General features: G+C 48.7%; 1 protein-coding gene across 5 annotated transcripts; it reads right to left on the reverse strand.

Moving 5' to 3' along the window:
- Positions 1-3,723: 3,723 nt before the first annotated feature.
- On the reverse strand, positions 3,724-17,870 carry Slc38a7 (solute carrier family 38 member 7). Of its 5 annotated transcripts, XR_013089147.2 has the most exons (13): positions 17,810-17,870; positions 17,134-17,247; positions 13,493-13,881; positions 12,137-12,335; positions 11,788-11,932; positions 10,766-10,864; positions 10,118-10,175; positions 9,785-9,899; positions 8,014-8,161; positions 7,219-7,418; positions 6,513-6,567; positions 5,180-5,583; positions 3,724-4,810 (listed from the first exon to the last, which is right to left on the reverse strand). XR_013089147.2 is itself a non-coding variant. In XM_076837962.2 (12 exons), the coding sequence occupies exons 3-12, from the start codon at positions 13,760-13,762 to the stop codon at positions 4,795-4,797; spliced, it is 1,305 nt and encodes a 434-aa protein (XP_076694077.1). In that variant the 5' UTR covers positions 13,763-13,881; positions 17,134-17,247; positions 17,810-17,870; the 3' UTR covers positions 3,724-4,794. The 5 variants fall into 5 exon arrangements, 4 of the variants coding, with proteins under 4 accessions (XP_076694077.1, XP_076694075.1, XP_076694076.1 ...); XM_076837962.2 differs by lacking the exon at positions 5,180-5,583; XM_076837960.2 differs by having other exon boundaries at positions 3,724-5,583.
- Positions 17,871-23,112: the final 5,242 nt, after the last annotated feature.

A 23,112-nucleotide genomic window follows, 5' to 3' on the forward strand; every position in this document is an offset into this window, starting at 1 on the left:
ATCTCAGTCATCAGTGCTGGTGCCAGGGCCCAGCTGAGACTGGAGTCCTCTTGAGAAGACACTGTTTTAACATTTCTTTTATAAGTATGGCCTTCGGTTTTAAAGCGCTTATGTTACATTTTAAGTACTCTCTTTGTATTGGTTTCTCTTCCCTGGGTGAGGTAAATAAGATCAGAGATTATCATTCATTTATGAGAATTTCTTTTTCTTTCTATTTTTGGTACTTGAACCAAAGGAGCACTTTGGAATTGAACCCAGGAGCACTTAGCCACTGAACCACTTCAGCCCTTTTAAAAAATTTTTTATTTTGAGACAGGGTCTCTCTTAAGTTGCCAAGGCTGGCCTCAAACTTGTGATCCTCCTGCCACAGCTTCCAGAGCTGCTTGGAACTATAGGCCTGGCAGCAACCTCTCTCCAAGGGTTTTTTTTTTTTTTTTTTTTTGGTACCAGGGATTGAACTCAGGGGCACTGGACCACTGAGCCCCATCCATATTCCTATTTTGTATTTCATTTAGAGATAGGGTCTCACTGAGTTGCTTAGTGCCTCGCTTTTTCCTGAGGCTAACTTTGAACTTGCAATCCTCCTGCCTCAGCCTCCCAAGCTGCTGGGATTATAGGTGTGCACCACCATGCCTGGCTCTCCAAGGTTTCTTTCTAGAGAAGGCTACTTAACTGAGAAGAAGGTGATGCTGGGCTCTGAGCCAAACTGGCAGCCACTGGGTACTTGGGTGAATCAGTCTAGTGATATGCCCAAATAGGGTGTGGGTGGGACTTCAACTTTATTCACTCCAGGGGCCAACCACTGATCTAAAACTTTCAACCACCTACCTGCTAGACCTAAGCCTCAGCCTTGCTGTCCATGTACTGACCAGGATCACCTGCATCAGACATAAATGTTTATTGTGTTAAGCCACTGGGATTCTAGGGTTTATCTGTTTTAAGTAACATCTCTTTAATTAATGCATCAATTTTGGGGGCAGGTGCTGGATATTGAGGGCAGGGGCATTTTACCACTGAGCTACATTCCCAACCATTTTTCTCTTGAGACAGTGTCTTGCTGAGTGGCTAAGGGTCTCACTACGTTGCTGAGGCTGACCTTGAACATGCAATCCTCAGACTTGGTCTCCCAAGTTGCTGGGATTACAGGTGTGCATCACTACGCCCAGTCTGAATATCAAATCATACCATATCAAATCTTGGTTTGTAATATCTGTATCTACCTAACCCATGTACCAACACAATTAGTATCTGATTATTTGATTGGTCTGAGTTCTGCACCACACTGGAGGCCATAATTTAGAGGTGGCCCTGCCCTAGTATAAAGCTCAGATGTACCAAGCAGCAGCCAAATCACCAGGAGCCCTAGTGACTCAATTGTTTGGAATCTCCTTTCAGCGACAGGTTCCCCTCCTCCATAAGCAGAAATTATGCAAGGGCGACCTCTATTGACCAAAGGAAGAAACTGCAGTTGACACACTTCCAGTAGAATGAAATGTCCAACCTAATTCCTTCCATCTGCCAGGCTTTCCACATGTATTATTATGCCCTGGATTTGCAATATCTACCTCTGCAAAGTGGAAACCATAACTCCCACCTTAAAGCTGACTTAAATGGTGTTCGGAGAGGTGAACCAACTCCCTGAGTTCTCACAGTGTGAGAGGCAGCATTGAGATTTCACTCAGTGATGCCAAGGACTTGGCTTTGTCCATCAGGCCCCTGCTCCTCAGAGGGCTTCTGAGAACAACAGCACTGTCCTCACTGGGAGTGTTAGCCACAGGCACCCCAGGCTCCGCGCTAGACCTACTGAATCAGAATTTTCAATCTAAGAAGATCCTAGGCAATTTGGGTCTTGAATGCACATTAAAGTTTGAAAAGCACCCTGATCCTCCAGGTGGTCAGGGAAGCCCCAGTGTGTGTCCTCCTGGAAAGAATTTTCACATTTCTTTTAAATGTGGTCTTCAGTTATAAAGCCCTTGTATTCTGTTTCAAGAACTTTCTCTACGCTAGCTCCCTTCTCCCTCATGAGGTCACCAGGCATTTCCATTTTAGACAGAAACAGGCCTGGAGGTAAAGTGTACCCCATCACTCCATGTGAGTGATGGGAGAAGATCCAAGGCTTCTGAGATCTGACATTGGGGTTTGTAGCATGGGGTCTGTAGGTTCCTGGGCTTGCCTTTTCGGTTCAGAGATCAGTGAGTAGGCTGAGAGAGTTGAGTTGCTGAGGCTGGCCCTGAATTGCTGGAATTACAGGCGTGTGCCACCACACCTGACTCCTTAATCCTTTAAAAAAAAAAACACCTTATTTTGTTGGGCACAGTGGTGCACATCTGTAATTCCAATGGCTTGAGAGACTGAGGCAGGAGGATTGCAAGTTCAAAGTTAGCCTCAGCAACTCAGCAAGACCCTGTCTCAACATAAAATATGAAAAGGACTATGGATGTGGTTCAGTAGAAGGGCCCCTGGGTTCAATCCCTGGTTAAAAGAAAAAGAAAAAGAAAAATTTTGAGACAGGGTCTTGCTAAGTCGCTGAAGTTCTTACTGAGTTGCTGAGGCTGGCCGTAAACTTACGATGCTCCTGCCTCAGCTTCCCAAGTTACTGGATTACAGGTGTGCACCACCTTGCCCACCAAAGTGGGGATGTCTTGAGCACAATGTGCAAATATGAATGGATGAATCTGGCTGTTGGCACTGGAGTTTGCCCTTGGCATAGAAGTAACCTTTCCTTCCCCCTGTTCACGAGGAAAAAGTGAAACCCAACTTCTAGCTCTTGGCCCCCTAGTCAAGGGTGAATATGGCCCAAAGCTGTTCTACCCCCTTTAATTCCTCCAATGTGTTTTCCTAGTTGAAGGGTGAGTCCCTTCCCTTACCCTCATTTGAATATGACTGGAACAGAGAGGGAGAGTGTGATGGGGGGTGATGGCTAGATTTGACTCAAAGGAGAAGACACAGAAGGCAGGCCCAGAAGTCTCATCTCTACTGTGCTCCCACATCCAGGCAATGCTCCTCTACAATGTCCACTTCTCAGTTCAAGCCATGTTCTTCCTACCTCAGGGTCTTTGCACATGCAGTTCCCACTGCTTGGAGAGGTCTCCCCACCTCTCCCCACTTAGTTAACTGCTAGTTATCATTCAGGGCCGACTCAAACATTACCTCCTGCAGGAAGATTTTCTGTATCCCCCAAATTTTAAAGCCTATTAGTTTGGCTCTAGAATGTCCTCCAAAGGATCATGTTCTGGTCCTCAGCCTATGGATCTAAAAAGGTGGTATGCTTTAAGAGGTGGGGCCTAGCTGGAGAAATAATTGTGGGTGTGCCCATTAAGGGGATATTGAGACCCAGGTCCCTGCTGGTTTTCCAGCAGCCATGAAATGAACAGGCCTCCTCTGCTGTGTGCTCCTGTCAAGTACCGGGGCACCACGGCCCAAAGCAACAGGGCCAAGTGACTGCAGGTGAAACTTCAAATAAGACTTTCTTTAAGTTATCTTGGAAGAAAAGGGAGGCATCCAAGTCACTCAGGTTCCAGCTGGGCAGACAGAGCACGGAGGTGCTGCCACTCCTGGGACAGGGGTCACAGATGGAGAAGTGCCATCCACACCTCTCACCCCAGCCCCTTCTCCTTCCCCCCATGGCCCAGACTCTGAGCCCTGGCACCAGACACAGGAGATGCAGCTCAGCAGCACAGGTTCCCTTTATTCACCATCCTCCCTCTTGAGAGTGTCCAAAGTACAAAACAAAGGTTGGGAGGCCCTGACGGGGAAGGCTCCTGAGGTTAGGTCCAGGGGCCAGATCCAGCTCTGCTTCCTGGCTGGCCCATGTCTGTGCAGCGGCCCCACATTATTCCCCCAACCCTAAAATGCAGCACTGGGAGGCACCCCAGCGCTGCCAGCAGGCTGGCCTCCTAGCCTTGATGGGGCTTGCCACTAGGCGGGAGCCCGAGAGCAAGCAGCAGAAGGGGCAGGTCCCGGGGGACAGGGACATGGGCCTCAAGAGCAGATGCATGGAAAGGCAGCTTATCCAGTCTTCAGGTTGGACAAAGCCTCACCAGCCTCCAGCCGGCCTGCGCAGCTTAGGTGGGACTGCCCAGAGTGGCAGCTACTGGGTGGGGGCCCCTCTCACTCCCAGTTCAGAGATTTTAGGCAGGAGGGATCAAGGAAATATGGGGATTCCTGGAGGAGGAAGCCTGATTCTGTACCTGGGAGTTGCCACAGTGAACAAGGGCGGGTGAGGGGCCAAGGAGGTCAAAATGGGAATATGGAAGGAGCGACAATGAAGGTGTGACCTTGATGTGATTGACAGGCTGCTGAGGGCAAGTGTGAAGGATGTATGGAGCTAAGGAAACTGAGAGAGGGCTTGGCACCCATGTCCCATGACAGAACAAAACAAAACACGTTCATAAATCAGAGATGGAGCTACAAAAAAGGAAAGTGATCCAAGATCACCTGGCAAGGGAAACTACCAGGCCTACCAATGTCAACCCCACTGTCCTCTCTGGGACATCAGACTAGGGCTGGCTTGGGGAGGGGGCAGAACAGTGGCGAGGAGAGGAGCAATCCCTGAAAAAGAGGTCAGAGGTTCACCTGGATCTTGGCCAGCCCAGCCTGCATGGAGGGTCTGAAAGGCTCCCAGCCTTCTCCTTCACCCACCTTGAGTTTCTGAAAAGAGTGGCCCACCTGAAATCCAAAAGCAGCAGCAGACCCCACCCTCTGCCCGTGGGGAAAGCTAATGGAGGAGTACTCACAGCACCGTGGCATGGGCGGCCCCTGGCTTCAGAACCAGGCTGGCGCCATTTGTAAACATTAGAGTTGGTGAGACCTGGGGATGGAGGAAGAGAGGGTGCTCAACCTGGACCATCAGGTTTGGAGAAAGTCAGTCCCTAAAGATTTGGGAAATGCCAATTAGCCATGGGAAAGAGACCATCAGGCTGACCAGGGGTCCAAGAGGGAATGGACAAGGCCAGCATCTACCTATTTCTTCCGGTTTGTAAGACTCCAGCTCTACCTTTGGAAATTGCCAGATCCTAGAAGAAGCCAATACTGGCCACGGCTGCTGATGGGCTGGAGCAAGCACTGAGCCTGAGGGTATATGCCCAACCCCCACTCAGGACAGGCTACTCTGTGGAGGACACTGGCCCTTCAAATGTGGTCTTTCTCCAGAGGGAAATCAGACTGGTTCTTCTAGTACCTGCTGATCCTCTACCCGTGGGGGTTCCAGGCATGAAGTTGAGAGTTAGGAGAAAGAAGTTCCTTTGTGACACAGACTTGCCACCACCCATAGCGCAGCCATGGCTGGGGAGCAGGAAGGGAGCTAAACTTGAACTGTCCACAGGTGTGGGGCCTGATTCTGCCCCAGAAGTATTCCTGGAAAAGGATGTCTGGTGTCATCCCACCAGCTGGAATGATGTTGGACTTGGGTGGCCCCATAGCTCTAAGAGAGAATTCCTGGGTCCAATAGTCAAGGCCATGTGCTTCCTGGGAGGCAGTGGTTATGCCAAGAGATCCACATAGATGGCATTGGCTGTGGTCTGGCCAAAGATGAAGGCTCCCAGGGTGACCAAGAGGACTCCATAACTGACCAATGCCCACCAGCTGAAGAACAGAGGATGAAAAGGAATCGATCAGTCATCCTGTTCACGTCTCTTCTGACTTACATATATATGGAAGTTAGGTACCATTATTACTTATTCCACTTCTGACTTGTCAAGGACTTTTCCATAAAAAGGCATGTGTGTTCAGCCAGGTGTATTATCTTTAGTCCACAGGTAAGGAGACCAATACCTATGGATGAACTGACTGGTCACAGGATGCTAAGGGCAGGACCAGGATTAGTGCACAGGCCTCCTGATGGGAAGATGTTCAGAAAAAAGCCAGCTACATAAGATGTGATCCATTTCATTAAAAAAGAATCAAGCTGGGTGCAATGGCACATGCCTGTAATCTCAGGGACTTGGGAGGCTAATGCAGGGGAATAGCAAGTTCAAAACCAGCCTCAGCAACCTAGTGGGACTATAAGCAACTTAGCGAGACCCTGTCTCAAAAATTAAAGGACTGGGGATGCAGACATCTGCAAATAGATGTATCAAAACCAGAACAGGGTTATTACTTGGTACTGAGAATAAGGGTGATTTTCATTTCCCTTTAGACCTGTGTGTATTTTTAAAGTTTTCTATAATTACCTTCCTTCCTTCTTTCTTCGTAGTGCTGGGGACTGAACCCAGGGCTTCACACATGCTAGACAAATGCACCACTTCTAAGTCCTCTGAGTTATTCTCTAGCCCTTTTTAAAACTTTTATTTTGAGACAAGATCTTGATAAGCTGCCCAGGCTGGCACTGAACTTGCAATCCTCTTGACTCAGCTTCCTGAGTAGCTGGGATTACAGGTGTGCACCTCCATGCCCAGCTTTAAAAGTCCATTATTTTAAAAACATGCAAAAGACTCCTTATTGTCTTCTACTGACTCCCACCTACTGCCTCCCATACCCCACCTCCCAGAGGACCCAAGCTGGCCCTGCTTTACCTGGCTGGTTTGACCTCCTCCATCTCAGAGAGTTTGGCTTGAATGAGGCACAGACCTGGAGGAGAAGAGGTGGGCTCTGAGTTTGTAGGAAGCAGAGGCTCTACCCTCATCCCAGACCCCTCTTACCAAGAGAGTGGCAGAGAAAGTCATGTTTACTCTCCCAGAAATTCTGCCTCTGGCCCCTGACTTAACACCCGGCTGGAGCCTGGCCTCTGCTTTCTAAGGACAGGCCAAGAAGCAAGTGCACACCTACGCAGAGAGCAGCAGCTCCCTTGCTGTGTGTGCAGTGGGAAGGGCTTTCAAGGAGATTGCCTGCACAGAAACAGGTGGGGCTGTTTCCCAGGGATCTGCAAAAGACCCGTGTCTACCTATACATCCAGGTGCCAACACCATGCCTCTTTGACCTCCGGGCTGTATTGAGCAGAACCAGCCAGATTCTAATAGGGAAGAACACATAGAAGTACAGGCTCTGGCACCACTGACTTGGGTTGGAAAAGACTTGTTACTTATTCGTTGAGATCATTAACCTCTCTGGGAAGGTTTGTATTCTCTCTGAACTTCACATTTTCTCATCAATACAAGGGAGAGTGCAAGAGCTGGGGGTGACCCCCCCCCGGCAGGTTTGGAGCCCATGGGGCGCTGAGGCCAGCGGGTCCTTGGAGTCGGTACTACAGGGCCATCAGACAGGGATGCCAGGGGTGCGCACCTGGGAAGACGAAGATGAAGCAGGCGGCCAGGCCCCCGATGACCGAGATGACCTTGCCGATGTCAGGGATGAAGAGCGCCAGCAGCAGGGTGAGCAGGAACCACACCAGCGTCTGCAGCACTCGCCGCCGCTGCTCCCGCCCCACGTCCTCCTCCACTGGCATCCCCTGGTAGCGCAGCCACAAGCCCTCGACCACCGCCCTGTCCACAGGAGGAGGGGTTCAGGGGCACCTCTGCTCAAAACCCCCCACCTCTGGCTCACAGGAGCCAAACCATAAACTGGGAAGATTGTGGGTAAGGCCCTAATCTCTGGGCTTACCCACACTGTCCTGGGCACCCTGGGGCTGGATGAGAGGGTGACTGTGAAGGACTTAGTGCTTTGCTTCATCACATGGAGACTGACACTATTATTTTCTTTAAAGGGAACACTTCGGGGGCTGGGGCTATAGCTCAGTGGCAGAGCATCTACCTAGCAAGTGTGAGGCACTGGGTCTGATCCTCAGTACTGCATAGAAATAAATAATAAAATAATGGCACGCTGTCCATCTACAACTACAAAGAATAATTTAAAAAAATAATTAAAAGCTCATGAAAGATGAGGGTTAGTGGTTCCTGGAGGACTCAGAATGTTCTGGTAATCCTGGGACAAAACCTACTCCTGAGCCCCAGCTTGGAATGGGGACTATCCTAGATATGGATTCTTTTCTAGGGGCTTCAGTTTCTCCTTCCACAGAACAGGTTCCACACAAGCCCATGGGCTTCCAGGGGGTCTGGGTGGCGTGGGGAGGGGGCTCACCGCCCACAGAAGTGCAGGATGGGGTAGGAGGTGAGCACGCTCAGGATGATGAAGGCTCGGGCAACAGCCACAGCCATGTCCTCGGACGGGTAGGACAGGAGCACATCGGGGTCCACAGCAGCTCCAAAGGTCAGGAAGCCACAGATGCCTGTAATGCAGGGACAGGGGGCTAGGTTGGGGCCATCCTGCGAGGGTAGCGGGGTGGACTGTCCTCTCCTGATAAATGCAGCTGGAGCAGCTCTGGAGGCTTAGCCTGGGTCCCGGGGGCGTTGAGCTGGGAGCAGAGGTCTCCTCCTGCCTTTGCAGATCCTCTGCTGGAAGCCTGCCAGCCCCCCACATGCCCCTTCTCTGAACTTGCCCAGCACATTCCTGACTCAGACTTCTGCACTAACTGTTCAGTCTTCACGCTGCCATCTCATCACTCAGGTCTCAGTTCAGATGTCCCCTGCTGAAGGAATGCTGCCCTGCGTACCCACAATCATTCCCACCCCAGGCACTTGGCTGTCACCCAGTTCTATTTCTTCACATCACGCAACTCTTTGAATTATCTTTTTTGGGGGGTGTTGGGGGGCCATGGGTGATTAAACTCAGGCATGCTTTACCACTAAGCCACATCCCCAGCCCTTTTTAATATTTTTATTTAGAGTCAGAGGCTTGCTAAATTGCCTAGGGTCTCATTGTTACTGAGGCTGGCTTTGAACTCACGATCCTCCTGCCTCAGCCTCCTGAGCTGCTGGGATTATAGGTGTGTGACACTGTGTCTGGCTCCCTTATTATTTATTGAGAAGTTGTCTATGCTGGCCTAAAACTTGTGATCCTCCTGCCTCAGCCTCCCAAGTTGCTGGGATTACAGGCATGTGCACCCCATCCTGGCTCCCTCTGAATTGTCTTTTTAATTGGTGTATTGTCTGTCTCCCCACGCAGAACATGAGTCCCAAGAGAACAAGGGACTTGGCCAGTTTGCCTGTTGGCTGTGACTTCAGAGGCTGGAACAGTTCTGGCCCAGCAGCTGTGTGTGCCCTCCCCTCCAAGGGAGGGTGGCAGGGTTCTTCCTCTAGGGCTCTCAGTCCTAATCCTCATACAAACCACCCACCCAGCAGCCAGAGCCTCCGCCTCTCAGCAGTGCCCCCCCCCCCCCATGAAATGCTTCCTCTCTGCCTCCCCAGAGCACCAGCCCCCACCCCATTTCCTGCCACCTGCCCCACTTCTTGGATCCCAGCTACACACAGCCCCATTCTATCCCTGCCTCAGAGACCTGGCATTCTGCAGCACCTCGGTCTGGAAACTCCTCTTTGACTTTTCATGTTCTGACTTTCTTGTCACTTGGATCCCCCCAAATGCCACCTCCTAGAGAGAAGCCTTCTGTGAAAGCTACACCCACATGGTCCCATTCACTCCTTCCTGGTTTCACTGTCACAATGGCACTTGCTACTTCTGATTCCTTATTCACTCGCTCATAACTGTCTCTCCAATGACACTATCCACCTCGCAGGGGCAGGACTAGATCTTCCTTTCTCCACGCGTCCCCATGCTGAGAACAGCTCCTGACACTTATTGGGCTCTGACTTGGAACTGATGAATGGATGCATGGACATGCCCCTCTCATCTTGACAGTGCGTGGCCCCTGGGCAGCCCAAGTGCAAGCCAATCTCTACAGGGTGCTTGCTGCACTGGAAATGCAGGCTGTCCTCAGGAAAGCTGGGCCAGAGGACGTGGCGACACGAGGGGGAGTGGAGCACTCAAAGCCTGGTCCTTGGAGGGGTGTACTTACCTGTGCCCATGTAGACAGCCAGGGCTATGACCATGGCTGCTGTCACAACCCCACCCCAAGTCTTCACCTCGGGTTGCCGCATGCTGTTGAAGACGGGCACACTGCTCACGTGGCACTGTCCGGGTGAAGGGCATGGTCACGGTGGGGAAATGACCACATCCCCAGTTTCCAGAGGAATGTACCTTGGGGACAAAGGCCCCAGGGACAAAGGACAAGTCCTGGGGCACCCACTTTATCCTTCCTCCCAGGATTCCCCCCATTCTGTTTGTAACATGGGTTACAGCCCCGGTGGTGAATGAATTAAGGGGACAGTAGGGACCTTGTAGCTGGCACCTGAAATCCAAAGCAGATGGTGGGCATGGCATTGAACACGGCCATCCAGGAAGCCGGCCTGTGGACAAACACAGAGTGCAGCTGCTCGTGAACCTCTCAGAGCCGTCGACCATGCCCAAGCACAACCCTCCTTCGCTCACCCTGCCCTCTGGCCGACAGCATCCTCCATACGTAAGAACAGACATCTTCTTTCCCAGCCCAACAGACTGAGGCTCTGAAAGGCCTTCCTGGACCAAAAGCCAGAATGCCTGGCTCCTGAATTGGGGCTTTGTTTTTCTGGTTTGTTCTATTTATGTATTTTTTCCCCCTTTAAAAGGGGAATTTGGGGGGAAAAAAATGACAAAGCAGCTTCATCCTCATACAGATGATAAACACAGATGGAAAAATGTGCCTTTCCACCTGGCAGTTTCCACAAGCTGAGGCCTGGTCTAGTGCCAGCTCATCTGTTGGATGTTCATGGCAGAGTCTCCTCCTGCCTCTAGCTCTCCTTCTTCCCTCCAGCAAAAAGAGACCAGGTCCTCTCGCTCCTTCCTAGTGACAGATGAAGTATCCCTGATGAGCTAAGGAGCACCCGTGTGGCTTCTGAATACCTCCTGGGTCCCAGGCGGCAGCTTCTATTCTCGTGTTTCCCCAGGGACCCTTACCCACCTGGTCAGGATGTCTCCTGGGGTCATCTCTTTATCTGGCCAGATGTATTTGATGATAATGATGGCAGTGACGTACCAGGTGCCCACGACGCTCAGGAAGCTGCCAGGAAGGAGAGATTGATTTCTTCTTCCTCAGAGCCTCAGCTGCCCTTAGTCTGATTCCATTCCTGGGTGGGTAGGGATGGTCCACCCTCAGCTCTAGGGCCCACAAGCATCTCCTGAACACTGGGGGACTATGCCAAGCAAAGACTCAGGAAATGCCTGAGAAATGAGTCCCAGGGAGACCTGCCACAGCTAGGAGGGAGCTGGATGGCCAACAGTGACCTGATCAGCATTTCTGGCCACTGGGATATGCACTCATTTGGCCCTAAGGCACAGAGATCATGGTGGAGGTGGAGAACAGAGCTCCAAGTGCTCCTGAAACTCCAATCTGAGCAGGTCAGACTTGGCAAGGGCTACCAGCAGGCCATGCTCTGGGTCTGGCCTTGAGAATTAGGAGATACCAAAGGTCAAGGGTGAGAGTTCAATTACTGGAACATTGACAGTGAGGGGATCATGGGGAGAGCCAAGTGTGCCCCTTCCCTTTACACCTGGAAAAGGCCTTGACCCCACAGCTTGCCAGGTACCGAGCAGGGCAGCCAGTCTCCTCCCTTCACACTGAGCCACACGGAAGATGCTGCCAGGCCCACAACCGCGAATGACTCAAATTCTACCCCCCAAGAGAGAGCCAAGGCCAGGTCCGCAGGCTGCCCTCACACTCCCGGCTGTCACCAGTCTTTAATAAGGACATTTAGAACTGCATCTTGCATCCAAGCAAAGGGCCACTGTCTCCTTTGGTGGTGACAGAAAAAGAAGGTCCTGGGTCTGAAACCCTGCAAAGCTTGGTCTACTCTGCCTGGCCCACGTCTGCTCCCTGAGAAGGTGAGTTGTCACGGAGGGAAGGAGCTGCCCAGTAGACAGAGGGTCTCCAACCGCCCACGAGCAGAGCTTCTGTCCTGCCCAGGCTGGGGTGGGGCTCCAAACCTGGCATATTTCTGGAAGCCAATCTCCCTGGGGATGGAGAGGGGCAGGATGAAGAGGAAGGCGGTGAGGCTGATGGTGAACTTTCGGTCTGTGTACCAGGGGCCACCGCTGGCCTCCTCGGGGTCCTTTGCCATCACAGCTATAACTGCACACGGAGGAAAGAGGAAATGTCATGCCAGGCCACCACAGGGTGAAGCCCTCCTGCTCTGTTGGGCCCCAGGACCTCCCTCTGATGAACCCAGCAGCCGGGCAGGATTCTTAGATGAATGTTCAATACCTTTTCCCTCCACCCCAGCACCCCCAGGATTGAGGGGGAGAGACAAGGTAGTTGCTTCAGGGAGAACCTCACTCTTGTCCTGCTGGTCCCCGATGATGATGAGGAAGGCGATGCAGGTGCCAAACGTGTAGATGGCGATGGCCACCTCGCACAGCACTCCCGTCAGCTTGCCGCACACGGCCCACACCACCTCCTGGTAGGTCCTCTCATTGCTGGCCTGGGAGCAGTAGGCCAGGATGACGAGGCCACTGATGATGAAAACCAGCATACCCTAAGGCAGGGGCAGAGCGAGACGGTGTGGGAAGAGCTGGCAGCCAAGGGCATCCTGAGCACTTAAGGGGCCAATGCCCAAAGTGGCTTCGGCGAATGGATCTCGGGTTGCATGGCAATTTTAATGGATTGCTAGAGGTTGCCAAGGGGAGACTTTTTTTTTTTTTAAACAAAGTTTTGTGACAACTTTCAAACATACAAAAGTAGACAGACCAGACAGAATAAAATAACAGTAAAGTTCCCTATGTGCCCATTACTTAGCGTCAAAAATAACCAATTCACAATCTTGTTACATTTTATTTCCCTTCCTACTCGGGATTACTTTGAAGCCAATATGTGTCATTTTGTCAGTAAATATTTCAGTAGTACTGAAAGATAAGAGTCCTATTTTATATTATTTTTGTGGTGCTAGGATTGAAGCTAGAGCCCTGTGCATGCTAGGTAAGCACCCTACCACTGAGCTACAGCTTCATGTAACCCCGTTCTTTGTTTTTTCTTTTCTTCTTTTGGTCCTGGGGATTGAGCCCAGTGGTGCTTAACTACTGAGCCATATCCCCAGCCCTTTTAATTTTGAGACAGGTCTCATTAAGTTGCTGAGGCTGGTGTCAAATTTGTGATTCTCTTGTCTCAGCCTCATGAGTTACTGGGATTACAGGCATGGACCACCACACCCAGCTAGCACATTTTATTTTGAGACAGGGTCTTGCTAAGTTGCCCAGGCTGACCTCAAGGTTTTGAACCTCCTGAGCCCAGCTACTGGCATCATTACTTATTTATTTATTATTATTTTTTAGTTGTAGATGAACACAATACCTTTTATTTATTTATTTTTTTAATGTGGTGCTGAGGACTGAACCCAGTGCCTCACACATGCTATGCAAATGCTCTACCACTGAGCTACGACCCCAGCCCCCACCCCCTTTCTTTTAACATAACCAGAAAATCACAGAAATGCCTAAAAAATTAAATATGGTGATGTCCAAATCTGATAGTCAGGAAGGTTTCTGCTATCTCATTTGGGCTGAGTGAAGGGTACTAGAATAGATGGGTAGTATCTGTCATGTGTAAGGGAAGGAAGAAGGGCAGATTGTCTCCTGCTGACTGTCTCTGATCCAAAGGGCCCACCTGTGCTGAGCCTCTGGCCAGTATCACACTCACCATCTGCAACGTGACCCCGGCTGCCACGCCCCCGGCGGTGCTGAAGGCTGCCGGGAAGTTAAGCAGCCCTGCGCCCAGGCAGGCATTGACAACGATGAAGATGGCTCCAAGTGTGGAAGTGGTTCCTCTGTCCAGACCTTCTGGGGAAGCCTCGCCCTCACTCTTGGGGGCCGTGTCCACACAGGGACTCTGCAGCAGACGGGCCCGCTCCCCAGCATCTGTGCTTGAGCCCCACTCGCTGTAGTCACTGTTGATGCTGACCTGGGCCATGGCCCAGAGCCTTCTTTCTTCCTGCAAGGGCTCTGGAAAGTTCTGCCTCACAGCCACATCCTGTGGTAGCTGAAGGAATGTCTGTTCAGAGCTGTTAACTTATAAGGACTCTTGTCAACCTAGATGGGACAAAGACAGGTACTGCTGTTATCCTGAGATGGGGAGGCTGAGAGGTGAAATAACATGTCAGGGATTCAAACTGAGGAGCACTTCCGCTCAGAACATCACAATGGGTTCCACAGTGTGGGATGGCAGACACAGAAATGTCAGATGCAAGCCAGGTGTGGAGGCACATGCTTGTAATCCCAGCAACTTGTGAGGCTGAGACAGGAGAATTGCAAGTTCAAGGCCAGCCTCAGCAATGCAGCAAGACCCTAAGCAACTCAAGGAGATCTTGTCTCAAAATAAAAATAAAAAAGGATGGGGATGTAGCTTGGTGCTTTATAAATCCTTTGGTTAAATCCTTAGTATTAAAAGAAAGAAATATCAGGTACAAATCTTGCTTGTTTCAGCCTTATAGAGCCTTATAGAGCAGTAGAATAAATAAGTCCTAAACATAAAAGACAGGAGTACTAACATGTCAGCATGGGAGAGGGGCCCCCATGACACACCATGGGGGAGGTGTGTCATGGATGTTATCTTATCTCATTCAATCCCGTGACAACCTCATGGTCAAAAAGTTTGGAGAGATCAAATCACTGACCCAGGATCATACACTAGGAATCTGTGGTGCAGGATCTGAATCCAGACCTGTCTGTCTTCCCAGCCTGTTTCTAGACTGCAGCATCCTGGTGCTCTCACCATGGACCGTGGGTATTTCAATGCACTATAGCCCAGCAAGCCTCGCTGCGGCCCACAGCCTAAATTCTGTGTGGCTTTCAAGGCCCTTCAAAATTCAGGCCATCTTCAATTTCTGCCACAAGACAAGACCCCCACATCTGTCACATTTGTGTCCCCAGGAAAATAATTACTAATCCTATGCTTGGAATGCTCCCAGCCCCTCTTGGCCAGCCACCCTGGCTTATGTCTTCCCCTTTTCTTCAGAACTCACTGAGCCTTCCTTGGAGCCACCCAAGGGCCCAGCACCACTCGGGCATTCTCTTGTGCTGCCATTACACAGCCCTGGGATGCTCTTCTCAGCTACACCGCAAAACTGGGGGGACTCAATGTGTGGTCTTCATTGCACTGTTGATCATTACCACTGTGGCTAGGGGATGCATTATCTCATTCAATTGTCAATGTGGCCCTAAAAAGTAGATTAGACATGACTATCACTATTTTACCAAGAGGAAACCAAATCCCAAAGGTATGAAGCACTCTACCCTGGGTCACATAGCAGTCAGTGGAGGAGCCGGGATTCAAAACTAGGCCTGTTTGGCCCTGGAGCTTCTGTCCATTTGCATTTGCCTCACCTCTGAGTCTTTCCATCTATGGAGTCTATTAATAATAGTAAGGGCTTAGTCCTCAATAAATAGTCACCAGGCTGAGGGTGCATCTCAGTGGCAGAGTGCATGTTTAGGGCATTCTGGGGCTCAATCTCCATTAATAATCTCTGTACCTCAAATCATTGCTTCTGTTATGTTTGGAAATATCCCTTCCCATTTTGTCATCCTATACCATGCCTATGATTCTCAATCCTAAGCAAGCAGAGAGAATACTCATCAAACACTGGCCTGGTGCCATTGGTCAGGTAGCATGAGGTACACAGGCACTGGGATAACTACTGGGAGGAAAAGCAAGATCAAGGCCAAAGGCTGGGCTGGGAAATGGAGCTCAGTGAGAGAATGTGTGCTTAGCATGCATGAGGCACCCTGGGTTCAATCCCTAACAACTAGGCCTGTCCAAAAAAAAAAAAAAAAAAAAAAGGCAAGAAAGGGTAGGGCTGAGTGCTTAGTGAGGAGTCAGGAGCATTCTGTCCCAAAGGCTGCTTCTGGCTTATTACCTCCCAGGCTGCAAAATCTGCTAAAAGCTCCTTTTCCTATCCTTGCTGAATCCTGATCCCAGGGTATTAACACAAAACTACATTTTATTCTCTACTATCTTGTTTTTACCCCCTCCCACCACCCAGTCCTGGCCCTGTGCTAGGGAATGAACTTGGGAGCACTTTACCATTGAGCTACATCTCCAGACCTTTTTATTTATTTATTTTAAATATGTATTTTTTAGTTGTAGTTGGACACAATACCTTTACTTTATTTATTTATTTTAATGTGGTGCTGAGGATTGAACCCAGGGCCTCACACATGCTAGGCAAGCGCTCTGCCACTGAGTCACAACCCCAGCCCATTTTTTATTTTGAGACAGAGTCACACTAAGTTGCTTAGGCTGGCCTCAAACTTGCTGAGGCTGGCCTTGAACTTGTGATCCTCCTGCCTCATCTTCCCAAATCTTTGAGATTACAGGTGTGTGACACTGTACCCCACTTACTCATAAAGAAGTGAATTGAGTCGGGCATGGTAGTACACACCTATAATTCCAGCAGCTGGGGAGGCTGAGACAGGAGGATCACTAATGCAAAAGGAGACTCAGAAACTGCGAGACGCTTAGAGTCTCAGTGAGACCCTGTCTCTAAATAAAATACAAAATAGGGCTGGGGATGTGGCTCATTGGTTGAGTGCCCCTGAGTTCAATCCCTGGTACCTCCCCTCCCCCCAAAAAAGAAGTGAACTGATCAGATTCATAATGACAACCTGAACACTGTCCATTGTAGGGCCATCCCTTCTGATACTATCAGTCCACTGGTGGTCTAGAATGGTTAATAAGGCCCCTTGAAATGCTTCCCAATATCTCTTTCTCATGATGAACAAACAGACTGGGAATAGTCCCCTCATGAGAAGGAAAGTTCAGCTGCTCTCAGATGTCTATCATCAAGAATGTAACCAAGGGACACAGTCCCAGAGGGAACATCCCTCTGCTGGCACCAGATTCAGAAAGATCAGTCTATGCCACTGGACTTCTTCCTCTTATGCAACCTGCCCTCCAGCCACCAACTCAGCAAAAAAAAAAAAAAAAAGCAGTGACTAGCGACAGCAGGTTCTTGGCGGCTCCCAGGCTTCCAGCATAGTTCCAGGGAGATCCAAGATCAACTCCTGGTCCCTGTTCACACCACAGACAGAGGTCTACTGAGTGATTGGTCTAAGGTCACACAGCTCAGTGCAGCTTCCTGACTCTCCAGACAGTAGGTTTTCCTTTGGCACCCCTGCCCCAACCCTGAACCATCTGCCTAGCCTCTCCTACCACAGGACCTCAGCCTGAGATCCTCAGGGAGATCAGTTCAAAGGCTGAGAGTTTCCACCCTCTGCAGACTCTGAATTGGTCAAAGATCTCTCCTTCCCTCCCTCCAATTACTCAGTTCCATTGTTCCAGCTCACCTGCTTGATTCTGGTGAAAGAAGTATGCTTTTTCTCCCCAAAGGGCTGGTATCAGATTCTTTTTACTTCCCTCTCTGGTCTCAAGTTCTTCTTTCTCAAGATGTTACTCAAAATCTGCAGTCAAGAGAGAGAAGAGTGTGGGCTGTTTCTGGGCCGGCTTCAGCAGCAGGGGGTGGGGGCCCTGACAGGCTCTGACACAGACTCGTGGAACAGAGGGCCAGATCAGAGCGGAAAAAGGGCCCAGGGAGGGAAAGCGACTAAACTAAGGTCACGGTGGGTAGCTGGCAGAGTCAAGGTGGAAGCCTAATGTCTACATGCAGTAGGCCCCTCAGCTCCCATTCCCAGGGGGTTCTCAGCCCAGCCTGGGGTTGGAACCCTGAAATACGAGGGTTGGGCTGCACTGGGAGGTAAGTCAGGGGCGGGGGCCGAGTCCCAGGCCTGAGGCGAGACCGGCCGGACACTTGGGGGTAACTGGGGAGGCGATCGGGGGACTCGATCCCGGCCTAGGACTAGGTGGAGTCCCGCCGGGCTAAGGCGCGCAGGGGTGGCGCAACAAAAGGCTGGGCGCGGCGAGGACCGGCTCCCGACCCCGCAGAGCTCGGCCGCGGCGGGGTCACTCGGGCACCCGGGAACCTGACGCTCCCACCCCGCGCCGCCTCTACCTCTCAGCACCTACCTACGGTGCGGGGTCCCGAGCCGGCGGGGCAGCCACGTGAGTGCGGTCACGTGACCGCCCGGCTTGGGCGGGGCGCAGGACACCCTGGGAGTTGTAGTTTTCGGCAGCTGTCAATCCTGGCCGACCCGGGAGCCCTGAACCTGACCGCAGTGGTCGGCTGCCACCGGGCGGCCCGCCAGCCGGTGTTTATCCCGTTATTTTTAGATTTGGCCCTTGGCCGAGCCGAACACCGCTCTCCCTCCCAGGAAGAGCATTAGGAGGTTTGGCATCTTTGTCAGTCCAGAGTCCCAGCGAGCTAAAACTGCTTGACTCATTATTTTTACTGGTCTCTGTCCCTATGTTCCTGCCATGTGTCCCTATGTTCCTGGGCCAGTGACCCAGGAGTCTCTTTTACCGAGGAGTTGGGGGGCGGGGTCAGTTTTCACCTCCTTGAGCTGTGGTCTTCTGTACAACAGAGGGCTGTCCTGAGTGTTCATGACCATGACCCCAGAGCCTAGATTCTAGACTAGTTTTTGAGGCAATGTAGGCTCTCAATAAATATCTGTTGAATGAAGGAATGAGTGTCCAGAGCCCTGGCTTCTGTCCTTGGCAGTGTGCCACAGTATCTCTGGCTTGCTTGCTTTCTTTTTTCTTTTCTCTCTCTCTTCTCCCCCACCTTCCTTCCTTCCTTCCTTCCTTCCCTGCAGGGGATGGAATCCAGTGGTGCTTTATCACGGAGCTAAGTCCCCAGCCCTTTTTTATTTTCTATTTTGAGACAGGGTATTACTGTTGCTTAGGACTCGCTAAATTGCCCAGGCTGGCTTTGAACTTGTAATCCTCCTGCCTCAGCTTTCCGAGTCGCTGGGATTACAGGTGTGCACCACCATGCCCGGCATCTCTGGCATTAGAATTCCCTCGTTTATGCTTTGGGGACTGGCTGTCCACTACGCTTACCTTTCTAGGCATCAGAGATCCTCAGTGATGAGGAGACACTGGAAATGCCTCAGACACCCAAGTCTTATTTTTTAAATTGAAAATGCTATTGAGCTGGGGCCCGATGGCACATGTCTCTAATCCCAGCGCAAGGGAGGGAGGCTAAGGCAGGAGGATCGTGAGTTCAAAGCCAGCCTCAGCAACTGTGAGATCCTGTCTGTAAATAAAATACAAAATAGGGTTTGGATGTGGCTCAGTGCTTGTGCACCCTGAGTTCAATCCCCTGTCCTCATCTCCCCTACCCCCAAAAAGAAAATGCTATTGAGATCACTGTAGATTTACAAGCAATTGTAAGAAATAACACAAAGATTGCTTGGCATGGTGGCTCACACCTGTAATCCCAGTGACTGTGGAGGCTGAGGCAGAAGGATCACAAATTTGCAGGTGTGCCATTCCTCCTCTTCATGGTCAGCAGTTGCTGACATGGTTTGTCAAATTCTCTTCTTCTGTGCCCTAAGAGGTCACGTTGAAGAGTGTATCTAGCTATATAAAATAAAGGCAGGGAGAGGACTGATAGTACAGCACAGTGATAGAGTGCTTGTGTGGTATGCATGAGGCCCTGGGGTTTTCTCCTTCCAAGGAGACTTAAATTATAAGAGGGAACCTATTTGTCCAGATGAGTGAACTGGTCTTGGGTTGTGTATCAGGATCTACAATCTTCTTACATGTGGAGCAAACAATGGAACTATGCGCATTTTGAGAGGAAGAAGGATGTAGTGTCTGAGAGAGTACTGTTATAAATGTCTAGACATCACTGCACAAGTGTCTAATCAGGGGGTTTACTTTGTGTAAATTTTTTTTTTTTTTTAATATTGGGGATTGAGCCCAGGGGTGCTTAACCACTGAGCCACATCCTCAGTCCATTTTTTGTATTTTATTTAAAGACAGGGTCTCAATGAGGTTGCTTAGGGCCCCACTAAGTTGAGGATGCTGGCTTTGAACACATGATCCTCTTGTCTCAGCCTCCTGAGCCACTGGGATTACAGGTGTGCACCATAGTGCCTGGCTAAATTTGCTTCATAGAATTTTTTTGAGGAAGTCTAGCTATGTTGCCTAGGCTGGCCTTGACCTTGTGGGCTCAAATGATCCTCTGGTCTCTGCCTCCCTAGTGGGCTACAGGCATGTGCCATCACATTTGCCTTCACGAAATTTTTTTTTTGTAAAGCAAGAATCAAAACAATTCTTTCATAAATGGCTTTTATCCCTAAGAGCTCCTGAAATTGATGACAACCAGTATTTCAACAGAAAATTGAAAGGTAGAATGATAAATGCTTAATCTTCCAAGAGAAATGCATATAAAAACTACACTGAGATGTAGAATTTCACCCACCAGATCAGCAAAAGTCAATCATAATGTATTGCTACTAGAAGGAAACCAACTTATATGTGATGGGAGAGTGAGGCAACATCTCCAAAATGTACTTACCTTATTGCCTCAGCAATTCCAGCACTAACCCTAACCCTAACCCTAATTAATTTGAATTCTTCAGCTATACTTGCTGTGCACCAACTGACACATGTGCAGCCTACTTACCACAGCATTATTTCTTTTTGTTGTTGTTGTTTTAGTTGTAGATGGACATAATACCTTAATTTTTTTTTTAATGTGATGCTGAGGATTGAACCCAGTATCTCACACATGCTAGGTGAGTGCTCTACCACTGAGCCACAATCCCTACAGCATTATTTCTAATGCTGAAGACTGGAAAAAGACTGTTATAAGAAATTGAAAAAATTACAATAAAGCTAAACAATGCACCAAGCGGTTCTAAAAAAACAAACAAAAAGACAAAACAAAACAAAAACAACAACAAAAAACTTGAGTTCTTTTTATTTTATGGGGAAAAGGTATATAATATGCTAAGTGAAAAAATCAGGATACAGAAGTACATTTCTACCACGAAAAGTTTGCATAGGAAAATCAATGGAAGACCATTTGATATAGCCAATTGTTATCTCCAGGGGAATTTTTCACTTTCTGTGAAATTGTCCCCCCATCCCCACCCCCCCCAGTGCAGGGGATTGAACAACACAGGGTCTCATGCATGCTAGGCAAGCACTCTACCACTGAGCTCTATCTCTAGCCCCCAATTTTTTTACTTTCTAAAACAAATATAAAATACTGCAATCATTGAGAAAAAATAAAAATAAAAATAGTATTCTCAACATTTTTGTATCATTTTGAACAAGAAATATTGGCCTTTCGGTTACTACTAGCTATAAATAAATAAAATTTTTTCATACTAGGGACTGAACCCAGGGGTGCTACATCCTCAGATCTTTTTTGAGACAGGGTCTCATGAAATTGCTTGGGGCCTTGTTAAGTTGTTGAGGCTGGCCTTGAATCTATGATCCTCCTGCCTCAACTTCCCAAGTCACTGGAATTATAGGCATGTGCCACTGAACCTGAATAAATCACAATAATGTCTATAGAAAAAAACAAATATCCATAGCCCTGAAGAAAAAGTTTTAAAACAAAATTCTCAAGCTGGTTGAATGGGCTGAACTTGGTTATTTAGATGTAACGGTTTAGTTTAATAGTTCTTAATGGTTGGTCCATTGATCAGCTATATGTAATCACTTGGGAAGTTTTAATTTTTTTTTTTCCAATGCTGGATATCCAATTCAAGGTCTAGGGTGTGCCAAGCAAGTACTCTACCCCTGTATAGAAGGTTATTTAAAAAAAAAAAAAAAAGTACTCTACCCCTGAGCTACATCTCCAGCTCTAGAAAGATAAAAAAATAAAAATAAAAAAGGTTGGAGGATAGCACAAGAGTTAAAAACAAGAATCAACAAATGGGACTTACTCAAACTAAAAAGTTTTTTCTCAGCAAGAGAAACAATAAGAGAGGTAAATAGGGAGCCTACATCCTGGGAACAAATCTTTACTCCTCACACTTCAGATAGAGCCCTAATATCCAGAGTATACAAAGAACTCAAAAAATTAAGCAATAAGAAAACAAATAACCCAATCAACAAATGGGTCAAGGACCTGAACAGACACTTCTCAGAGGGGGACATACAATCAATCAACAAGTACATGAAAAAATGCTCACCATCTCTAGCAGTCAGAGAAATGCAAATCAAAACCACCCTAAGATACCATCTCACTCCAGTAAGATTGGCAGCCATTAGGAAGTCAAACAACAAGTGCTGGCGAGGATGTGGGGAAAAGGGTACACTTGTACATTGCTGGTGGGACTGCAAATTGGTGCGGCCAATTTGGAAAGCAGTATGGAGATTCCTGGGAAAGCTGGGAATGGAACCACCATTTGACCCAGCTATTGCCCTTCTCGGACTATTCCCTGAAGACCTTAAAAGAGCGTACTATAGGGATACTGCTACATTGATGTTCATAGCAGCACAATTCACAATTGCTAGACTGTGGAACCAACTTAGATGCCCTTCAATAGATGAATGGATTAAAAAATGTGGCATTTATACACAATGGAGTATTACTCAGCACTAAAAAATGACAAATCATGGAATTTGCAGGGAAATGGATGGCATTAGAGCAGATTATGCTAAGTGAAGCTAGCCAATCCCTAAAAAACAAATGCCAAATATCTTCTTTGATATAAGGAGAGCAACTAAAAACAGAGCAGGGAGGAAGAGCATGATAAAAAGATTCACGTTAAACAGGGACGAGAGGTGGGAGGGAAAGGGAGAAGGGAAATTGCATGGATATGGAAGGAGACCCTCATTGTTATACAAAATTACATATAAGAGGACGTGAGGGGAAAGGGAAAAAAAATCAAGGGAGAGAAATGAATTACAGTAGATGGGGTAGAGAGAGAAGATGGGAGGGGAGGGGAGGGGGATAGTAGAGGATAGGAAAGGTAGCAGAATACAACAGTCACTAGTATGGCAATATGTAAAAACGTGGATGTGTAACCAATGTGATTCTGCAATCTGTATACGGGGTAAAAATGGGAGTTCACAGCCCACTTGAATCAAATGTATGAAATATGATATGTCAAGAGCTTTGTAATGTTTTGAACAACCGTTAAAAAAAAAAAAAAGAAAAAAAAAGGGTTGGAGGTATAGCTCAGTGGTTAAGTACTTGACCAGCATGTACAAGGCCCTGGGTTTATTCCCCAGCACTGCAACAAATTTTATATATGTGTGTGTGTGTGTGTGTGACTGAACCCAGCTGGAAATGCAAAAGGGGAGAGGAGAAAAGAACTATTTCAAAGACGTGCCTATTTATAATGTATTGATGATATAATAAACCTATTTTTGTTATTCTTTTTATATATTCATGGAATTGATATTTTACTTAGAATGTCTGCATCAAAATTTATAAGTAAAATTGGTTATCACCTTGTAGA

This window comes from Callospermophilus lateralis, chromosome 18 (assembly GCF_048772815.1).
Source record: "Callospermophilus lateralis isolate mCalLat2 chromosome 18, mCalLat2.hap1, whole genome shotgun sequence".
NCBI lineage: Eukaryota > Metazoa > Chordata > Mammalia > Rodentia > Sciuridae > Callospermophilus > Callospermophilus lateralis.

Excerpts from the sequence above, each read along its gene's own strand:
- Slc38a7 (XM_076837960.2), bottom strand. The coding sequence starts at position 13,762 with ATGGCCCAGGTCAGCATCAACAGTGACTACAGCGAGTGGGGCTCAAGC. Across the intron at positions 12,336-13,492 it reads CCGGGGTCACGTTGCAGATG|GGTATGCTGGTTTTCATCAT; the intron begins GTGAGTGTGATA and ends CCCCTGCCTTAG. Across the intron at positions 10,176-10,765 it reads CCAGGAGACATCCTGACCAG|GCCGGCTTCCTGGATGGCCG; the intron begins GTGGGTAAGGGT and ends GTTTGTCCACAG.